Source organism: Hippopotamus amphibius, chromosome 16 (assembly GCF_030028045.1).
Source record: "Hippopotamus amphibius kiboko isolate mHipAmp2 chromosome 16, mHipAmp2.hap2, whole genome shotgun sequence".
Taxonomy (NCBI): domain Eukaryota; kingdom Metazoa; phylum Chordata; class Mammalia; order Artiodactyla; family Hippopotamidae; genus Hippopotamus; species Hippopotamus amphibius.
Genome location: NC_080201.1, coordinates 45,753,810 through 45,770,487, shown reverse-complemented (window position 1 = coordinate 45,770,487; position 16,678 = coordinate 45,753,810). Strand labels below are relative to the sequence as shown.

The 16,678-nt window shown below is 58.3% G+C and overlaps 1 protein-coding gene across 2 annotated transcripts; it reads right to left on the bottom strand.

The window, feature by feature from the left end:
• Positions 1–439: 439 nt before the first annotated feature.
• On the bottom strand, positions 440–16,424 carry KCTD15 (potassium channel tetramerization domain containing 15). 2 transcript variants are annotated; one of them, XM_057711958.1, is made up of 7 exons: positions 16,225–16,424; positions 14,503–14,598; positions 12,743–12,835; positions 11,930–12,105; positions 6,757–6,901; positions 4,078–4,383; positions 440–2,985 (listed from the first exon to the last, which is right to left on the bottom strand). In XM_057711958.1, the coding sequence occupies exons 3-7, from the start codon at positions 12,806–12,808 to the stop codon at positions 2,827–2,829; spliced, it is 852 nt and encodes a 283-aa protein (XP_057567941.1). In that variant the 5' UTR covers positions 12,809–12,835; positions 14,503–14,598; positions 16,225–16,424; the 3' UTR covers positions 440–2,826. The 2 variants fall into 2 exon arrangements, with proteins under 2 accessions (XP_057567941.1, XP_057567940.1); XM_057711957.1 differs by having other exon boundaries at positions 14,503–14,601; positions 16,225–16,423.
• Positions 16,425–16,678: the final 254 nt, after the last annotated feature.

Below are 16,678 nucleotides of genomic sequence, written 5' to 3'. Positions count from 1 at the left end.
AAAAAAACTTTTTAAAAGATATTCGTGTTGTGACCCAGCTTTGAGCCCCATGTGAGCAGGACAGTGGCCAAAGTCACCTGCTATGGCTTTGCCGAGCTCTCTCCTGCACGGGCAGAGGTCTGGGGGGCAACAGGGAAGCCGTGGCACAGCTATCTGTCCAGCTGTTTATAATCAAGAATAATTTATGAGGAGCAGAAGTAACACTTATACCACTGGCATTTGATCAAGAGATTACTTACAATATAGTATATTCTTTCCAGGAACTCCAAGAATGTTTGTACTTATTGTTTACGGAGACTATCTTAGAATTATAGCATTACTTTGGGAACGTGGTATTTTCTACAAATTTAGAAATTCTCTAGTTTATGTAAAATCATACTTCCGGGTTTGACTTAATTAGTAAGGAAATAAGAGTAACATTCAGTAAGGTAAGTTACTCTTTTTTTTTTTTTTTTTAGCACAATGGTTTAATCAAAAAGATAATTTGCTTGAAAATGTTAGGGAATCTCCACCAACCGGCAACCACGCCTGCTATCATACCAGAAAAACCCATAAGCACATGCAGCACTGAGCTGTTTTCACAAGACTTCCTTTCTAATCAACACAACACTCTCTCCTCTTCTCAGATGTGAACCTCAGATACCAAAATGCCCACGTGCCAACTATAGGCATGTAGCTGAGCAAAGTAGGAGGCTGGCCGGTCTGTCCAGTAAATTCGATTGTATGGTGGGATGGTGTCCACATGGCAGCCTCAGATAATGTGACTGTGCCCCATCCTCCAGGCAGGGCGAGGCTGGCGGCCCTTACTGGCATGGGAAAGGGTCCTCATCCGTCAGAACATAAGGACTTTGAGGAAAAATGCAAAACGGCTCATTAAAATTGGAGGCCTGTGTGAGTACGTTCAAACTCCTCGGAAAGAGATGCACTGAGGTCTTGTGCTGCGCTAGGGTGACCTGTAGCCGCCATGCTGCAGGCTGTGTGTCCCCTGGCTGGCCTGAGCCATGGTCTGCCACCTCCTCCTACTGCTCTGTGGGGCTCTAAAGAGGACGTGAACCTCAACCAAAAGCCAGAGAGAGGGAAAAATCACAGACATTGAAGACTGGGTTCAAAAGCCCCCCGACACCTTGGGTCTGCCTTTCCGCATCTGGTTAGGGGCTGTGAATCAGAATTCAGAATCTCTGCTGCCCAGAGGGAACAGGCACAGCAGTGAGGAGACACCCAAATGAAATAAACAACAGCAGGCTTGGGACCCGTGTCCCTGTCCCCGCCCCAGCTACCACCGCTGGTTCTTCCTCATTTGAACTGAAGGAACTGTGGGAGGAATCCCATCCCCAAACCTCCCTGCACAGCTCTGAATGCTGGAACCTGGCTGCTGCTTCTGCACAGGATGGAGCCTCAGTCTTTCGCTTTATAGCATCATTTATGGCATGAACTAGGAACATGATGTGTTTACACAAACACACGACAATTGTACATCAGCATCTTTACAATATTAAAGGAGTCATATACACGTCTACAGGCAACGTACAGGGGCGGCGCTGGCCAGGACGCCCCACCCGCCCAGCAGTTCTCTGTGGTTTCTCCACCCCGGGAAAGAGCCATCCTGGGAGGGGAGGGGAAGTGTGACAAGGCAGGGGGTCTCCATCTTTGGGCCTGTCTTCTGGGAGGCAGCAGGTCTCTGAGGACCCCTCAGGGGCAGTCCTCGTTGGAATCCGGGGCCAAGAACCCAAGGTATGCCTGTGTCCGGGTCTTACCGGCAGGCTAGTATAACAAGAGTCTAATTAAAATTCAGTGTGCATATGAGTGTGGGAAAATCAGAGCTGGGGACGGCTTCCTGAGCTGGGACCCAGAGGATGCTGCTGACAGATGGGCCCCTTCACCGTGGGACCCATTCCTGAGGTAAGGATGCATTGTGGCCCCGTGGCTGGTCCCGATGGGGAGAGACTTCTCCGGGAGCCCAGGTGTACACACACACACACACACACACACACACACACACACACACACAGATGGGAATCGAAGTCCCTGGGCAGTCGTAGGTCAGGTGACTCTCAAGTGTGGCCTGTGCCCCAGGCGGCAGCAAAGGTAGGGTCTCAAATGGTTCCAGAGCCATCCATCCCCCACCCCCGTATCACCGTCTTCCCAGCAGCCCCACCCCGTGGGGGTCCAGTTTCAGCCCCTATGGCACTGCCATCCCTGTATCTGTCCCTAGAGCAGGGACCAGAAGTCTCGAAGCCCCGCTCTGCGGGCCCCTGGGCTCGAGTGTCTGGCAGCTCTTCCACCCCCCCCCATGCAGACATGCTGCGCGTCCAACTGAGCTGAGCACCACATAAAGAAGCATTGGTCCTTGTCAGCCTCTCTGACTTGTGCACTTACAGTTACTTCCATCTTAAATACTGTAGAAAAATAAGCCATCTCTGACGCAAGGAGACGCACTGGAGTCTGCCGCGTGGAGAAGGATGGACAGCTCCTCTGGAGTGGACTGGGGAGGCCTCTGCTGACCCTGCCTTGGCACATGCCGACCCTTGAGGATGCTGCACCGGACTGGGAGCCGCGGGGCCCAGACAACTGGCGGCGGAGTTCCCACCTTGGCATCTTTGGGTCACATCAACAGTCCTTCAGGGGGCATGCCTCCAGCATCCCACATTCTGTTGCCATGACACCTGGGGCCTTGGGGCTCCCCGGGCAGGCTTTGGACCCTCCAGCCCGACCCTCAGTCTCATGCCCACCGCTAAGCAGGCATAGGCAGAACTCCCCAGCACTGTTTCCAGGTCCTTGGGGGTGTCCCCAGGGCCAAGGGGCCTCAGGTGCGCACGGAGGCAGGGCCTAGTCCAGGGGCTCCTGCTTTATTCGGACAGCGGTGGGGGTGGGCTGCGGTCGCCGCTCCTCCCGGCAAAGCACATATTCACTGAACTGGGAGGAGTCCACGCCACCCCCGCAGGACGCAGCCACGCTGAAACCCCTCTGGAACAGCCTCTCCAGGACCTGCCGAGGAAGAAACAGGGGTCAGCAGTGCCCAGCTGCCGGAGTCTGCCTGCCTCACCTGGTGGGCGGCGGAGCGCTGGCCAGGCGGGGCGAGCTACCTTCTCCTGTTAAGGTCTGTCTCGCGCGCTGACGAGGTCCCTGCAGAACCACCGGCTGGGCAGCCACAGAGGCAGGGGCAGCCAGGCCCAGGGCCCCTCACGTGACCAAACCCTGCTGCCCTCAGGGGTCCACAACCTTGATAGGGCCCCTCTCTCTCCAGACGCGTGGTCCCAGGTCCCCTTCCCTCACTGGGGCCCCAGTAATAGAGACCCTGCCCCCAGCCTCTGGGCAGCCACCTGCTTCCCTGAGCTGTGAGTCCCAGATGGTTTCAGGCCTGGGGGCCCATCAGCTCAAGGGAGCTCTGGTGGAGAGGAGGAGTCCTCCCGGTGCTTGAGTCTCTGCAGGTCTCAGTGTGCACGTGGGTTTGTGGCTCTGTGAGGGCAGGGCCCAGTCACTGTGTCTGACACGTGTGTCCTGCAACCAGCAAGTTCTGAAGGACAGCCTGCGGAATTTTCCCCACAAAGCCCACTCTGCCCCAAGGCTGAAATGGGAGTCTGCTCTTGGGTCTAGAAGAGCTGGTGGAAACAGGCAGCCCCTCCACGCGGGGAAAGCCAGTCCAGAAGTGCACTGGGCAGCTCTTTGGGTGCTGGGCGCCCCAGGTCAGCACGGTGAGGAAGCGGGCTCCAGGCCACCACAGCTCTCAGCCTCTGACCTGCTGCTCCTACTGCCTGGGTTTAATTTCAATCCAAAGTCAGACTCTGGGTGTCAAATGAAGCACAGTTTTTTGAAAATACTCTAGGCCATTTTTATAGAACATCCTTTTGGGAAAAAAAAAAAAAAAAAAGCACAGATCAATTTTTTCAAGTCCATCCCCTAGGCGCCATCATTTAATTATGAGTGGGACATAAATTATGCATCGACACATTGTTGCCTTCTCTGTAAGATGGCACGGAGGGCCCCGCCATTGCAGGGGCCGGGCCTCCCTCCCATCTCCCTCTGCCGCCAGAGGGCTTCGGGGAGGAAAGGGCGAGGCGGGGGCGGGCCAGCCCTCACCTGCACCGAGTTGAGCCGGCAGTAGCCGTTGAGCGGGAAGCGGATGACGTGCGTGGGGTCCTGGTTCCAGCCGGCGTTGACCGAGTTGCACATGACGTCCCCGGTCTCGGGGAAGACCTCCTCGATGAGGGCCTTCTCGCCGCTGAGCGCGATCCGCTCCCCCAGGTCCGGCGTGACCCGCACCACCAGGCAGTCACAGGCCCGGCTGCGGCGCCGCTGCTCCTGCTCCTGCTGCCAGCGCTCCAGCTCGCGCACCATGGGCTGCAGCTGGTAGTAACGCGCCTCCTCGTACAGCAGGCTGAAGTCCTGCGGGCATGCGCACACGGGTGGGGGCGGTGGGGGTCTGCCCTTCCAACGCCAGGAGGGCCCCCTCTCACAAGCCCGCAGGAACGGCGATCCCCACCCCACTCCGACAGCCCCAGGGCACAGCGTGGTCTGGGATGGTTGTCCCCATTGTACAGATGGGGAAAATGAGGCTTGGGTGAATGTGCGCTCCCCAAAAGGTCTGGCCTCCACCCAAAGGCAGTGGCTGGTGTGCACGTGTCCTAGAGCCCCTGAGCCCTTCCATCGGGCCCCAAACACTGGGGGTGGCTTCATCCCCCTGAAGCAGAGAGAAGCCTCTGGAAAGACCCGGAGGCTAGATTAGAGGAGGCTGAGGCTGTTTGGATGCCTGGAGACCTGCTGATTTCCCAGAGAGAGAGGCTGGGCTGGGCACAGGGCAGCCCCATCCTCACCTGCCCTGGAAGAGCTCACAGCAGGGAGGTGAAACAGACCTGCCTGGGTTAGATTTTCGGCATCATTATCTACCAGACCTTCTCTGAGCTTCAGTTTCCTCATCTATAAAATGGATGTAAACACCCATCTCAAAGAGGGGGTGAAGCTTAAAGGACAAGATCGGCCCCTGCCCTCGCAGGCAGTGTGAGGAGGTGTCTGGGGGGGACGCCCACCTCTCACCAGCAGCCCACTCCTGGGCTGGTGGGCTCACACCAACCACCCCTCCGGACCTGATATCCGCCCCCCTGCCCCGGTCAGACGCATGTCCATCCACACCCACCCCAGGCCTGAGTAGCTGAGGACTCATGACCGCACCGCTCAGCTCAAGTCCGGCTGGTCAGCCTGTGGACCCCTGTGGGGAAGGCAAGGAAGCCCAACCCCCAAAGCCGGGCCCACCCCACTGTCTCTAAGTCCCTTCCGCCTGCTGACTGACCCCAACCTTGGAAACCACCCCGAGGGAAGCCTCCCCAGGCCCGTCATCCGTCAAGAACCCATCCTGTCCCTCCCCAGGGGTTCCTCGGGGCTCCATGCTGGGCCTCTGCTCTCATCCGCTCAAGGTTTAAAATAACTGCAAACCAACAACCCCCACATCCTTCCTCATAGCCCAGCACATCTCCCCCGGATGCCCCACCAGCTCGTCTACACAGGAGTGGGATGCTATACTCCCCCCAGCCTGCTCCACCCCGGGCCTCCACACACGCACTCAGGACTCGAGCTGCAGGCCAGAGGCACCCTCGAGAGCCCCTGACCCCCACCATTCACACCTGTGGCTTTTGCATCTTTTTCCTAAACGTGAATCTAATCTACCACTGTGTTCCACCTTCGCTGCCTCCACCCTCCTGCTGCCCTCCACATCCTGTTCCACACAACAGATCTGATGGTCACGCCCCTACTCACGACTCTTCCTCCGCATTCAGGGTAAAATGCCAAGCGTGGAGCCAGCCACCAAGGTCCTGACACCGAACAGCAGCCTCCCTTCCTGCTCTTCCCCTCCCAGTTCATACGGCCCCAGGCTGCCCCCCATCCAGATCCTTGCCCTCCCCACTCCCCAGCCCCCAAGGCCCTCCCACCTGTCTGCCCCCGTTCCTTCGTCATCACCCAGAGAACCATCCTTGCCTCCAAGCCCACCCGGCCCAGGTTCCCCGTGATTCACTCTCACAATACTCTCTGCTTCTCGGAAGCATTGGCCCCTGTGGAATTCAGGTGTTTTTTGTTCAACATCTATCTTCCCACTAGACTGAAACCACTATGGGGACAGGACCCACGTCTGCCTGGTGTTTCACTGCATTTTCAGCCTGAGTTCAGTTGCTGGCACCCAGGAATTGAATTGAATGAAGGATAAAACAGCCCCAGGGCCATTGGGTCCTCTGGGTGGCAGAAAGAAGGAAGAAAGGAAGGACATTTGCTGGTTGGAGCTGGGGTAGCGCAGGCCTGGGTTTCCTGCCTCTGGGATCCCCTGTGCCGTGAAGGGCCCAGCACTGGAGGCAGGACTCTCGGAACCAGGTCGGCTGCCGCAGACAGGCCCGCCCTGAGACCTGGGGGCAACCTGTTGTTTAAGGATGTCTGGTTTGGATCAGGGTTTTCCCCCTGCCAAGTGCCAACAAGCAACAGAGTTGGGAACCTCTAACTCCTGTAACCCCAGCACACGACAGTCCTTCAACATGACAAACATGAAACTGGGGTAAGTGCTGCTGCCGCTTCTTAATTGTTGTTACACCCCGATAAATAAGCTAAAAATGTGAGAACACAAAATTAGTTTAGAAAAACTGATTTAGCCCTCGGCTTCATCGTTTAAGTTTTTATGGTTGCCATGACAACTGCAGGTCCGTTTATTAAGTCACAGCGTCCCCTGTGGAATGCCACCACACAGGCAGTGCGCCGGGGAGCCGCCGGCTGCGGACCTACCTTGAAGTCATCTGGGAGTAGCAGCTTTGACGTCCGCAGGAAGCTCAGAACATAGCGGAAAATCTCCCCGTCCCGGTCGATAAAATAATGTTGCTTCAAACTGTCCAGGACGATGGGTTCAGTGCCATTGAAGAGGCGGCTTATTCTGGGAGAGAGGAAGGGTGGGACGTGGGATGGAAGAGCGGGTCCACCTGCTCTACCCCTACTCCTCAGAGCCCACCCTGCTGGGGGGGGCGAGGGGCCTTACATGGGTGACTCTGAGACTGCGCCAGGCCTGTAAAGGACGTCCGCACACGCCCTGATGCTCAAAAGCTGCAGTCAGAGAGAGACGCACCCAGCTCCACACACCCCCCTGCTGACAGAGGTTACAGGCCTGGAAAACTACAGTGAGACACAGACACAGCCGCTCCGCCCCACGTACACAAACCCCTGCCAGACAGACCCACCCAGAAAACCCCCACCGACCATCGGACACCCCAGCCCACAGCCGCACGCCCGGTGAACGTGTGTAAACCAGCCAACGAGACACTCCCGGGTCACACACATCCGCCTCACCCAACCCGCGTGAACAAGTGTCGGACAGGACCCACCCAGGCAACAGGCACAGGGGCACACGGTCCCCGCCCTCGCAACACACAAATCACGGGTGGACCCAGACACATCCCAGCGAGGGACACACCAGGCAACATGCGTTCACCCGAGACACAGCTACGTACACTTGACAGACTCCCAGACGAACCACCCACAGCCTCGCACTCAGGGAACCCGAGGGCAGAACAGAGGCAGGCAGCAGGGACAGCACGCGTGTGCAGCCACGGTGCGCGCACACACCCCCCACACCCCAGTGTGTACACACATGCCAGTGTAGCTGCGCACAGGACAGTACACAACAGGCAGGAATGTGTGCACACGTGCTACAGTGTGTGCACCGGGGAGGCGACTGGGAGGGGAGGCAGGTCCCAGCACCCTGTGCTTTGAAGGGCAGTGGCTCTGCCAGAAGCATGGGACCTGCAGGAGGCTCCCAGGGAGCCCCGATGCCTGGCCCTCTCCGCTCCAGGGAGCAGGAACCAGGCCTCCCCACTGCCCAGGGCGGCAGGCTCTGGTTTGGCTAACTTCCCCTGCAGACCCCCGGCCTCGGTGGGGAGAGGTAGAATCCCCTAAAGAGGGGTGGGGACAGCCAAGACCTTGACTGGGGAACAGGAGGGAGGTCGGCAGGGTCTCCCTAGGGACAGCACTTCCAGACACCCTTTGGCAGGCTGGCAGGGCCACACACGTGTCCCCAGCTGGACCCTGCACAGCCTGGGAGAAAGGTGGCCCCGACCTGGGGCCCAGGCCTCTCAGCCCAGCCTGTACAAGCCGAGGCTTATTAGCCCCTTCACTCTCTACCTGCATTAGCAAGGACCTCCCAGGAAGGCTCTCCTCTCCCGCAGGAGCCCACCCCTCCATCCGCTCCTCAAGCCCCGCCCCGCCCCCACCACTGTACGCCAGGGCAACGAGCTGGGCAGACGCTGAGGGGTCACAGCACCCAAGGCCTCTCTTGGGGCTCCCACGGACACCGTCCACTCTGGTGGCCTGGCACACTCCAGGCATCGGCCAGAAGGGTCTGCCCAGGGGTGGGCTGACCAACCTGTTCTCACTCTGGGGACGTGGCCCAGCGGGGCCGTATAAAGGGCAAGGCTGCCTCGGAGATGGGCATGGGCAGGTCAGAGCCCGCGGGGAGGTGTGGAGAGGTCCGAGCCCGTGGAACCAGTGCTGCAGTCACCCGGTCACCCAGATACAACTCATCTCAAAGCTCCAAAGGCCATGGAGCCCCATCAAGCCCCCAGGCCTAGTGACAACGACACTGGGGGACACAGCCCTGCTGGAAAGCTCGGTGGGCTCTGTGGCCTATTCTAGGCGTCAAACTCCCCAAGACCTAACCTCAGCAGAGCATGGGCATCCGGATGTCAGAATAAGGGCCACCCAGCCTCCCTGGAGACAGACGGGAGTGAGCAAGGCTGCCCGGTGCCCTGGGCACCCATCAGCAGACCGCTGAGGGCCCCCAAATGGCTCCAGCAGGAAGAAGCGAGAGCCACATCCACAGCTAAGCCAGCGAGTGTGAAGCCTCAGCCTCCCTGCAGCATTTTCTCCACCCTTCGTGGCTGAGCTCAAGCACTGTGTGCAGCAAGCAGTGTCCCAGGCCTGGCTGTGTTGCAAACCCCTCTGACATCAGGCTGTGAAACTCCAGACTGTCCTGTTGGTCTAGAGGACTCCCAGGTCACCATATTCCAGGGCTGCCTGGGTTCTAGGTTGTCTTATTGGTCCAAGGCTAGAAGGCTCTCAATCTGCCTTATTTCAGGCTGATTCTAGGTCAGCCTGGCTGCCTGGTTGTAGGTCTTTCCGTGGTTCAATGTCTCTTCACAGACTAAAGCCTTTCATGCCCTCAGGGTCTGCAGCTATCAAGGATGTGAGCAGCTTGCGGGAAGGTTAGGACAATCACCTCAAAGGGACCTCCCGACACTTGTGTGGTCTTAAGAGTCCTTTCTCATCCTGGGCCACCCTGAGGGAGGCTGTAGGTTTGAGGTACCAACTTCAGAAGTCTTCCAAGGAATAAGCTAGCCAGTTCTGACCCCAGCTGATAGAGGTCATCTTCTTTTTCTCCTTCCTTCCTTCCTTCCTTGCTCCCTCCCTCTCTCTTTCCTTCAGCTTTGGCTCCAATTTCCTGGATGTTTCAGTGGAAGATTTTATCAGTTCTGAAGTTCCTGGACATCTTAATTTGTTGCTTCCCAAAGCCAGGATGGATACAAGCGTGGGGCTGTGATGGCAGGAGCTCAATGATGTCCAGCAAGTGCGGTGACAGACACAGGAGTCCGCTCCCAGCCCCGGGCAGCTGGGCGGGGCTGGCTCTGGGCGAGGACCGGTGCTGCTCCTGGGCTAACCAGCAGTGGCACCCGTTGGTGCTCTGTCTTGGAGCCAACCTGACCAGCCAAGAACCAGAAGCCCAGGCATAGCTCTGTGGGCACAGGAAGCTGCGGGGGTGGGGGGCACAAGCCTCCTGGTCTCACGGCATTGCCCAGGGTGGGACTCTGCTGACATCCCAAACCCCTCCGGGGGACCTTAACACAATTCTCCCAACTCCAGGTGACTTACACATCGGGGACCCTGGATGAGGGATTGATCTTTGTTTCCAGAATCAGTGAAAAGCAGTTTTTTAAACTTTAATAATTCACTCAAAGAAGGACAAGAGAAATCTGAGGGGCTCTGGCCAGCACAGCTACCCAAGCCACTTCTCAGGCCTGGCCTGACACTGTCCTGACTATCCTACAGGTCACACCACCTCCCTGGCTTCTAGGCCAAACCTTCAGGCCTGAGGAACAGCTCTCCTGTGAGCCCGAAGCGGTCCAGGCAGAACAACAGATTCATCCTGAGGCCCAGCCCCGGGAAAGAATGCAGACCGCCACCCGCTCTGGGCATATCCTGCTGGCCCGAGGGTCCCACAGGTCAAGGGGTCCCACAGGTCATGGGGGCAGTGGGACAGCCCCAGTGAGAAGGCCGGCCCCACCGCAGAGCAGGATGATGGGCGAGGATGGGCTGCACTGTGGGTCTGGGAGGGGAGGACCACCCCTTGCCTGCCCTGCTCCAGGCAGCAGCCTGGAGACAGAATGAGAGGGCTGTTCCCTGCAGGCCTGGGCCGTGATTACTCCAAGAAAGGCAAGTGTCTGATTTCAGGAAACACTCTTCAGAGAGGTTGTGGGCAAGGGTTTTATGAATTTCACTCGCAAACGTCGTCAACCGATTAAGGGATGATCTATCTCAAACAACGCACGAATGCCGCAGAAGGCAAAACTGAAATTAAATAAGCAGAATCCATCTCCCATCCTAGACAGGGCTCTGCCAGCGAGCGCCAGGCCAACGTAGCTGATGGGGCCTCCTGGCTGCTGCCCCACCAAGGCCCCCAGGTCACAAGTGCCCCAGGCCTAGACGCTGTCTGCTGAGGGAGAGAAGCGCAACCTCCGCCTGCACCTGATTAGCCAACTTCTGAACCAGATGCTGCATCTGCCTACAGCAGTCCCTCCTGGAGGGCGCCACCCTGGCCTCCAACGAGCTCCCACAGCAGCCACCTCCCCACACTAGGAATCCTCCGTGCTCTGAGCAACCACACTAGCGACAAGGCAGCCTGATCAGAAAGCGTCCCAGAGCCGATCCCTGGTGTCTGGGGGATTAATTAACTCCTCTTTTTACTTTAAATGTCCAAAACAGAGGTGATGCCCTGCAGCTGTGGCCCTCCTGCTGCCAGCCCTCGGCGGTGGCCGCCTTGCTGTACTAGAAACTCAGCAAGCAGCACCCGGCATCACCTCCAGGAGATGCTCAGAGACCCATCCCACCTCCGCTCAGCGCTGCTGCTAATGCCAATGGGCAAACCAGGCCTGCCCCTAGGAGAAAAACGCCCAAGAGACAAAAGCAGGAGAGTCAGCAGTGCCCGGCGCCTCCCACAGATGAGCCCAGGAGTTAGGAGCACCAGGCAGCTGGGAAGAGTGCAAAGCTCTCTGTGAGGAGGGTGCTGGTCAGAGACACTTTGCCCACGGATGGCGGTATGTGGCTCATGCCTATCCGTAGCTGTGGATATCCCCAAACATCCTGGAATTCCTAGCCAGTCACTGAACCCCACCCCCCGATGCCAAGGGAGCCTGCAGCTAGCCCTCAGGGTCCAGCAGTGGCCACCCGAAACCGGCAAAGATGACAAACGGCAGCTACCCCCATCCTTCCCCTTACGCACTATCCCAAGGGTTAGACTAGGAAATGGGATGAACTATTTCTCCCCGACGGGACCCCAAGAAGTACGCAGCATTGCTCACGAATGGTCCCCTGCAAAGGCCAGGCTTGAGTCTCACTCAGGAGGAAGCTGAAGGGACAGGAGATTCCCCAGCCAGCTGCTGGCCAGCTGCAGGTGGGGCTGGCTCTGAAAAGCGGCCTCTGCCAGTGGGTCAGGAACTCCACCTAACACTACCAGCTCAGGGTCACACGTCCCTGCGCAAAGCAGCCATTGACAGGCAGACTCAGCCTCCTAAATCCTAGTTCCCCAGGTCTGGGAGCAGCGGGGTCCTGGAGAGCCTTGTGTGTCGGCTGGCAGCAGGCTACGGATGCTGCCCGTCGCCACTGAATGCCCTGGTGCCACCAGGGGCTCGGCTCTTACCTGGAGTCAGGGTACTTGGTGAGCGTGGCCAGGCTGCTGGTGTACATGTGGCCGCCCACGTCGATGTGCACGGGTGCGTTGGACTTAGTGAGCTGGGCTGGCAGTGGGATCCCCTGGGCGGCCAGGGGAGACACAGGCGACCGGGTGAGAGACAACCGAGACATGCTTCCTCCCTCCTAGAGATGGAAACAAGGCACAGAGTAAGGGCTTCTCCACGACAGAGCTGTGCACTCCCTTTATTGCCAGTGTGATCACAGATCTAATCAGATCACTTCTGCCTGTGCCTGATCACATATTCAGCGGACAAATTATGGCCACCACTGTAATTAAGTGTATTTGCATCATTTTCTTCAAAGTACCAGAGGGAAAAAAGAAAGATGCTTATTAGCAATAAGAAATCAAGAAAAAAAATGTTCAAGGTGTCAGCCTCCAGGGGCATAAAACAAACTGCAAAATTCTAATTAAAGGTCGTGGGCTTATGTGTTAGATGTGAAATATCCCCTGACAAACGAATCACCAATTTGTGAATTGGGATTCAGGGGTTTTTGCAAGTTTGTCTCAGTAACGAGACACCTCTAAATTAGTGACTTCCTCAGCACCTAAGGCGTTGAGTTTTATACATGTAGTAAATTTCACATCAAATTAAGAGCATTTTTGTTTCGAAAAAATACATAATCGTACAGCCAGTCAACAGCCATCTCTTGAATGCCACGGCTGCGGCAGCGAGGAAGGACAGCCAGTGAGCAGGTGCTCGGGAAGAGGGCAGAGAGGGGGACCCCAGCCCCTGAGCCAGCCCACCCTGCCGGCTCTCACCGCGGTGCCGGTGCTGCCGTGGGCGTGAAGCGAGGACCCGCTCGGCCGCTCCTTGCGGTGAGGCATCTAGGCTTCCATCGCTGCCCAGAGTATCTGTGGGAGGCACCAACAAAACCAGACAGGACTTACTCCTCAGTGGTCCGGGGCGCTGTGTCTCCCAGTCAAAGATGCTTACAATCCTCCTTTCTGAACACGCTTCCGGGGACCCCATGCCCTACCACACAGCCCGCTACTAGCCTGTCCCCATATCCCGAAGCAAGCCTCTGGGCCATAGGAGATTACTTACACACACACACACACACACACACACACACACACACACACACACACACACACACACACACACACACACACACTCTCTCTCTCTCTCTCTCTCTCTCTCTCATACACACGTGTTTTCAGGGCAGCTCCATGCCTGCTAATTCAGCTAATGACAGCACTAAAACATATGCTCACCATTATTGCCCCCAAATGTTACAGAACAAATCCGATTTTCTTGGTATTTTGGTTTCGAGCCACGTTACCAAGCGTGTCTCCTCTTGCTTCAGAGAGAACCCTGGGAGCCACAGCTCGGAGAGGATCCCCCACCGTCCATGGGCTGGGGAGCCCCAGGACCTCATCTGAACACCATCTCTGCAGTGTTAAGATGCAGCTTGCAACTGGCTGGAAACACAGACACCTCTTCCAGCAGAAGCCAGGGAAGAGCGAAAGTCACTTAAGGGAGCCACCGCTCTCCCTGTGGCTCCTTAGAGAGGAAAACTTGTCTTTGTTTGCCCAGCCTGCACCTCTGCAGTTTCTCCCCAGACCCCCCAAATGGTCTTGTCTGTGCCTAATATATTCCAGATCCCCTCGGGATGGCAGCCCCAAGGCATTAGAGAGTCGGCCAGCCGGCGACAGCAGCTCAGCTAATGAACCCTCTCTCCTGCCCCTCCCCACAGTCACTCAGCCACTCGCCTCTGAGCCACAACCACCTGAAATAAGATTGTCCCACAGTCTCTGGAAGCTGCCTGAGGACACTTTGCAGGCCCTATGCAGGAGGGCTAGAGAAGAGCAGGTTTAAGCAGACCCTTCCACTGACCTGGGGCTGGGGGAGGTGTGCACAGTAAATATCATCCCCTCCCTCTTCCCCCCACTGGCTTCCACATACCTAAACCTGGACTTATCTCTTGCAGGTTTAACCCCAACCTCCCTCAAGGATTGACTTCGTGCCTTGAAATTCAATATCCAATTTTAATACATGAACCAAGGTCCAATAAGAATCAAATCCTGCACATTTAAGTCAGGTCACTCTCCTAGGATTTGTTCTGCCCTCGGTGTCCTGGCAAGTTCTCTGACAGGAAACTGGCGTGGGGGTTGCTATTAGCAGACAGCGATGTTTAATTTATAGCTGTCCAGGGTCTGCTGCTTTTGGCATTCCTCAGTTCCCGCAAGCTTCAAAAAGAAAACCAGGTCACTTATCTCAAGGAAGTTCTGAGAAACCAAAACATATCTCAGGAATGGGTTATCCTGCCCTGGAAGGCTCTGCTGGGGGAGGAGTCAGAAGGAAAGCCACACTGAGGATAAACCGTGCTGGAGGGAATTCCGATGGAAATTCTATCAAAGGGGACTGACTGCACAATGTTTTCCCTACTACCAGGACACTACTCAGAAGTGACATTTAACACCAAGTACCCATCGCAAAAGCTGCTCCATCCTGTTCTCACCCAGCCTCTTCTCCATCGCAAGCACAACCTGATGTCCATGGCAAACTAGAAACTCACCATTGGAAGCCCCAGGCTGTACGCCTTGACGCGAACCTCCACTGCTCCGTCCGACAAACGCATCTGTGCTGGACAACGACCCCTTCCCCGAGACCACTGCTGAGGTCAGAAGCATAAAGTGGGTGCAGGAAGAGACACCAGTTCATTCCGCCAGCACCAACATCAAACCCAGCGCGCCACGACACCTCCCGAGGCTTGGCCAAACCGCCTGTTGCAGGGGCCTCGTTGGTGTGTGTTCCACGGCCCGCGGGTTTCCAAACTGGCTGGGTATTGACCCGCTTCTCTAAGCTGCGGCGGGAGCCCCGGGTCCCGCGCCCGCCCGCCGCCGAGCCCCGCCCGCCCGAGCAGAGGGAAGCGAGCAGAATGCCACGCTCATTTACACACAAAATGATTTTGTGTCCCATTGTGCTCGCAGTTGTTCAGCTCTCTGGGGGTGATTAAACTGGCTGAGCTGCGGCAGCTTGAGACGATTTCTCTAAATCGCTTCTTCGTGAAGTCGCTTCTTTGCTAAGCTGTTATTTTAACCATAAAAGGTAAACAGAAGGCGCCTCGAGAACTCCCTTCAGGTCTGCGCCCAGGGGGCCAGCCCGGGGCAAGAGGGCCAGGGGCCCGCAGAATTGTCCAAGGGGTGGGCCAGAAGGGAGGCAGGCGGGCCACCTGGCGCGCGCCAGCCGGGCCGCGGAGCCCGCCGGCCGGTGTGAACTTCAAGGCGGCCGGAGCCGGCGGGGCTGCGGGGCGGGGGTGGCCGCGGAACCCAAAGCGCCTGGCAGGACCCGCAAGGGTGTGCGGCAGGGGCGGGGCGGGGCGGAAGACAAAGTTAAATCAAGAGGCAGACACTTAGAGACCACAGATGGGAAGCTCGCCTAATTAAGGACGTAAAAGCGCTTTTGTTCTCAAAGTTTATTGTTGCCGGGATTTTAAAAAAAATTAATTGAAACTAATGCTGTTATTCACTCGTGCAGTTAAATTCCTTCATGCACATTTGAGACACGGAGTGAAAACTTGAAGCTTATCTTTCTGCAGTCGGGGGTGGGGGCCGCGGGAGGACGGAAACGCGCTCCAGCTACCGGGGAGGGGGGCTGTTTGCGAGTGTGCCGGTGCGCGCGTCCAGGGCAGGGGGTACCGGCGGGCAGCAGGGATCCGGAGGCGGCGATCGCGTCTCCGCGCGGCCCGCCTGGGGCTCCAGACCCCGCGCGCTGGGGACCACCACCAGCGCGCCAGCCCCTCCCGCTCCGTTTCGGACTCGCGGGTGGGCGTCAGAGGACGCACATCTGTCCCGTTGGAGACTTTTTCTCTCTCTGATTTGGACACCAAGCCGGGCCCAGTCAGCCCGAAGCTCGGGCTGCGTGAGCCGGGTTCTGACCCCGGAAACTCGCCGGCCCTGCAGGGCGCTCGGCCCTGCACTGAGGCCCAAGTGCCGGGACCTGAACACCCCCTCACCCCGCCCCCCCCCCCCCCGTGCGGCAGGAAGCTCGGTGCCCGCCCGCGTGGGGAGGGTCCACCCCGGGCCAAGGCCGGCCCACGTGGGCAATCCCCCCCCCTCCCGCACCAGGCCTTTGTGCTGGGTGCCCCCGCGCCGCCAGCCCCCGCCGCCCTGCACCGGGACAAAGCAGCCACCCCCGCCCAGGTCCAAATCACTGCCGGACGACTTTCTGGGTATCGCAGCCCAGAAAGGGGCACGGGTGCTCGTCGCTGAGCGGTGGCCGCCCGCGCGGGGCTTACCTCGGAGCCGGAGCGGCGGATCGGGCTCGGGCGCAGCTCCCGCCCCCCCGCAGCCGCCGGTCTCGGGCGCCGGGCGCAGCCTCGCCGCCTATGCTCGCTGCGCGGGTCGCTCCGGTCTCGTCCTGGAGTTACTTTCTCTCTCGCCCCCAACCCTCCCCCCACCCACCCCTCCCGCCCCGGCCCCCGCTCCGCGCGGCCCCTCGCGGCGCGGCGCGCCGGGGCCTCCCCTCCCCGCCCTCCCCTCGCCTCCTCCCCTCCTCGCGGCCGCCGCCGCCGCCTCCTCTTCGCGCCGCTCTCCCGCTGCCCTCCCGCCGCTCCCACCTCCTCTCCTCCCTCCTCTCTCTCCAGCGGCCTTCCCCGATTGCTCGCGAGAAAACCTGCCCCCCACCGTAGCCCGTGGCTGGCCCCGTCGCGGCCGAGCCGGGACGCAAAGGGCAGCGATCCGGCTCCAAAT

Coding starts and splice junctions, on each gene's coding strand:
- KCTD15 (XM_057711958.1), bottom strand. CDS start 12,808: ATGCCTCACCGCAAGGAGCGGCCGAGCGGGTCCTCGCTTCACGCCCAC. Junction 12,106..12,742: donor ACGGCAGCACCGGCACCGCG/GTGAGAGCCGGC, acceptor TTCCATCTCTAG/GAGGGAGGAAGCATGTCTCG. Junction 2,986..4,077: donor GCCGGCTCAACTCGGTGCAG/GTGAGGGCTGGC, acceptor CTTCCTCGGCAG/GTCCTGGAGAGGCTGTTCCA.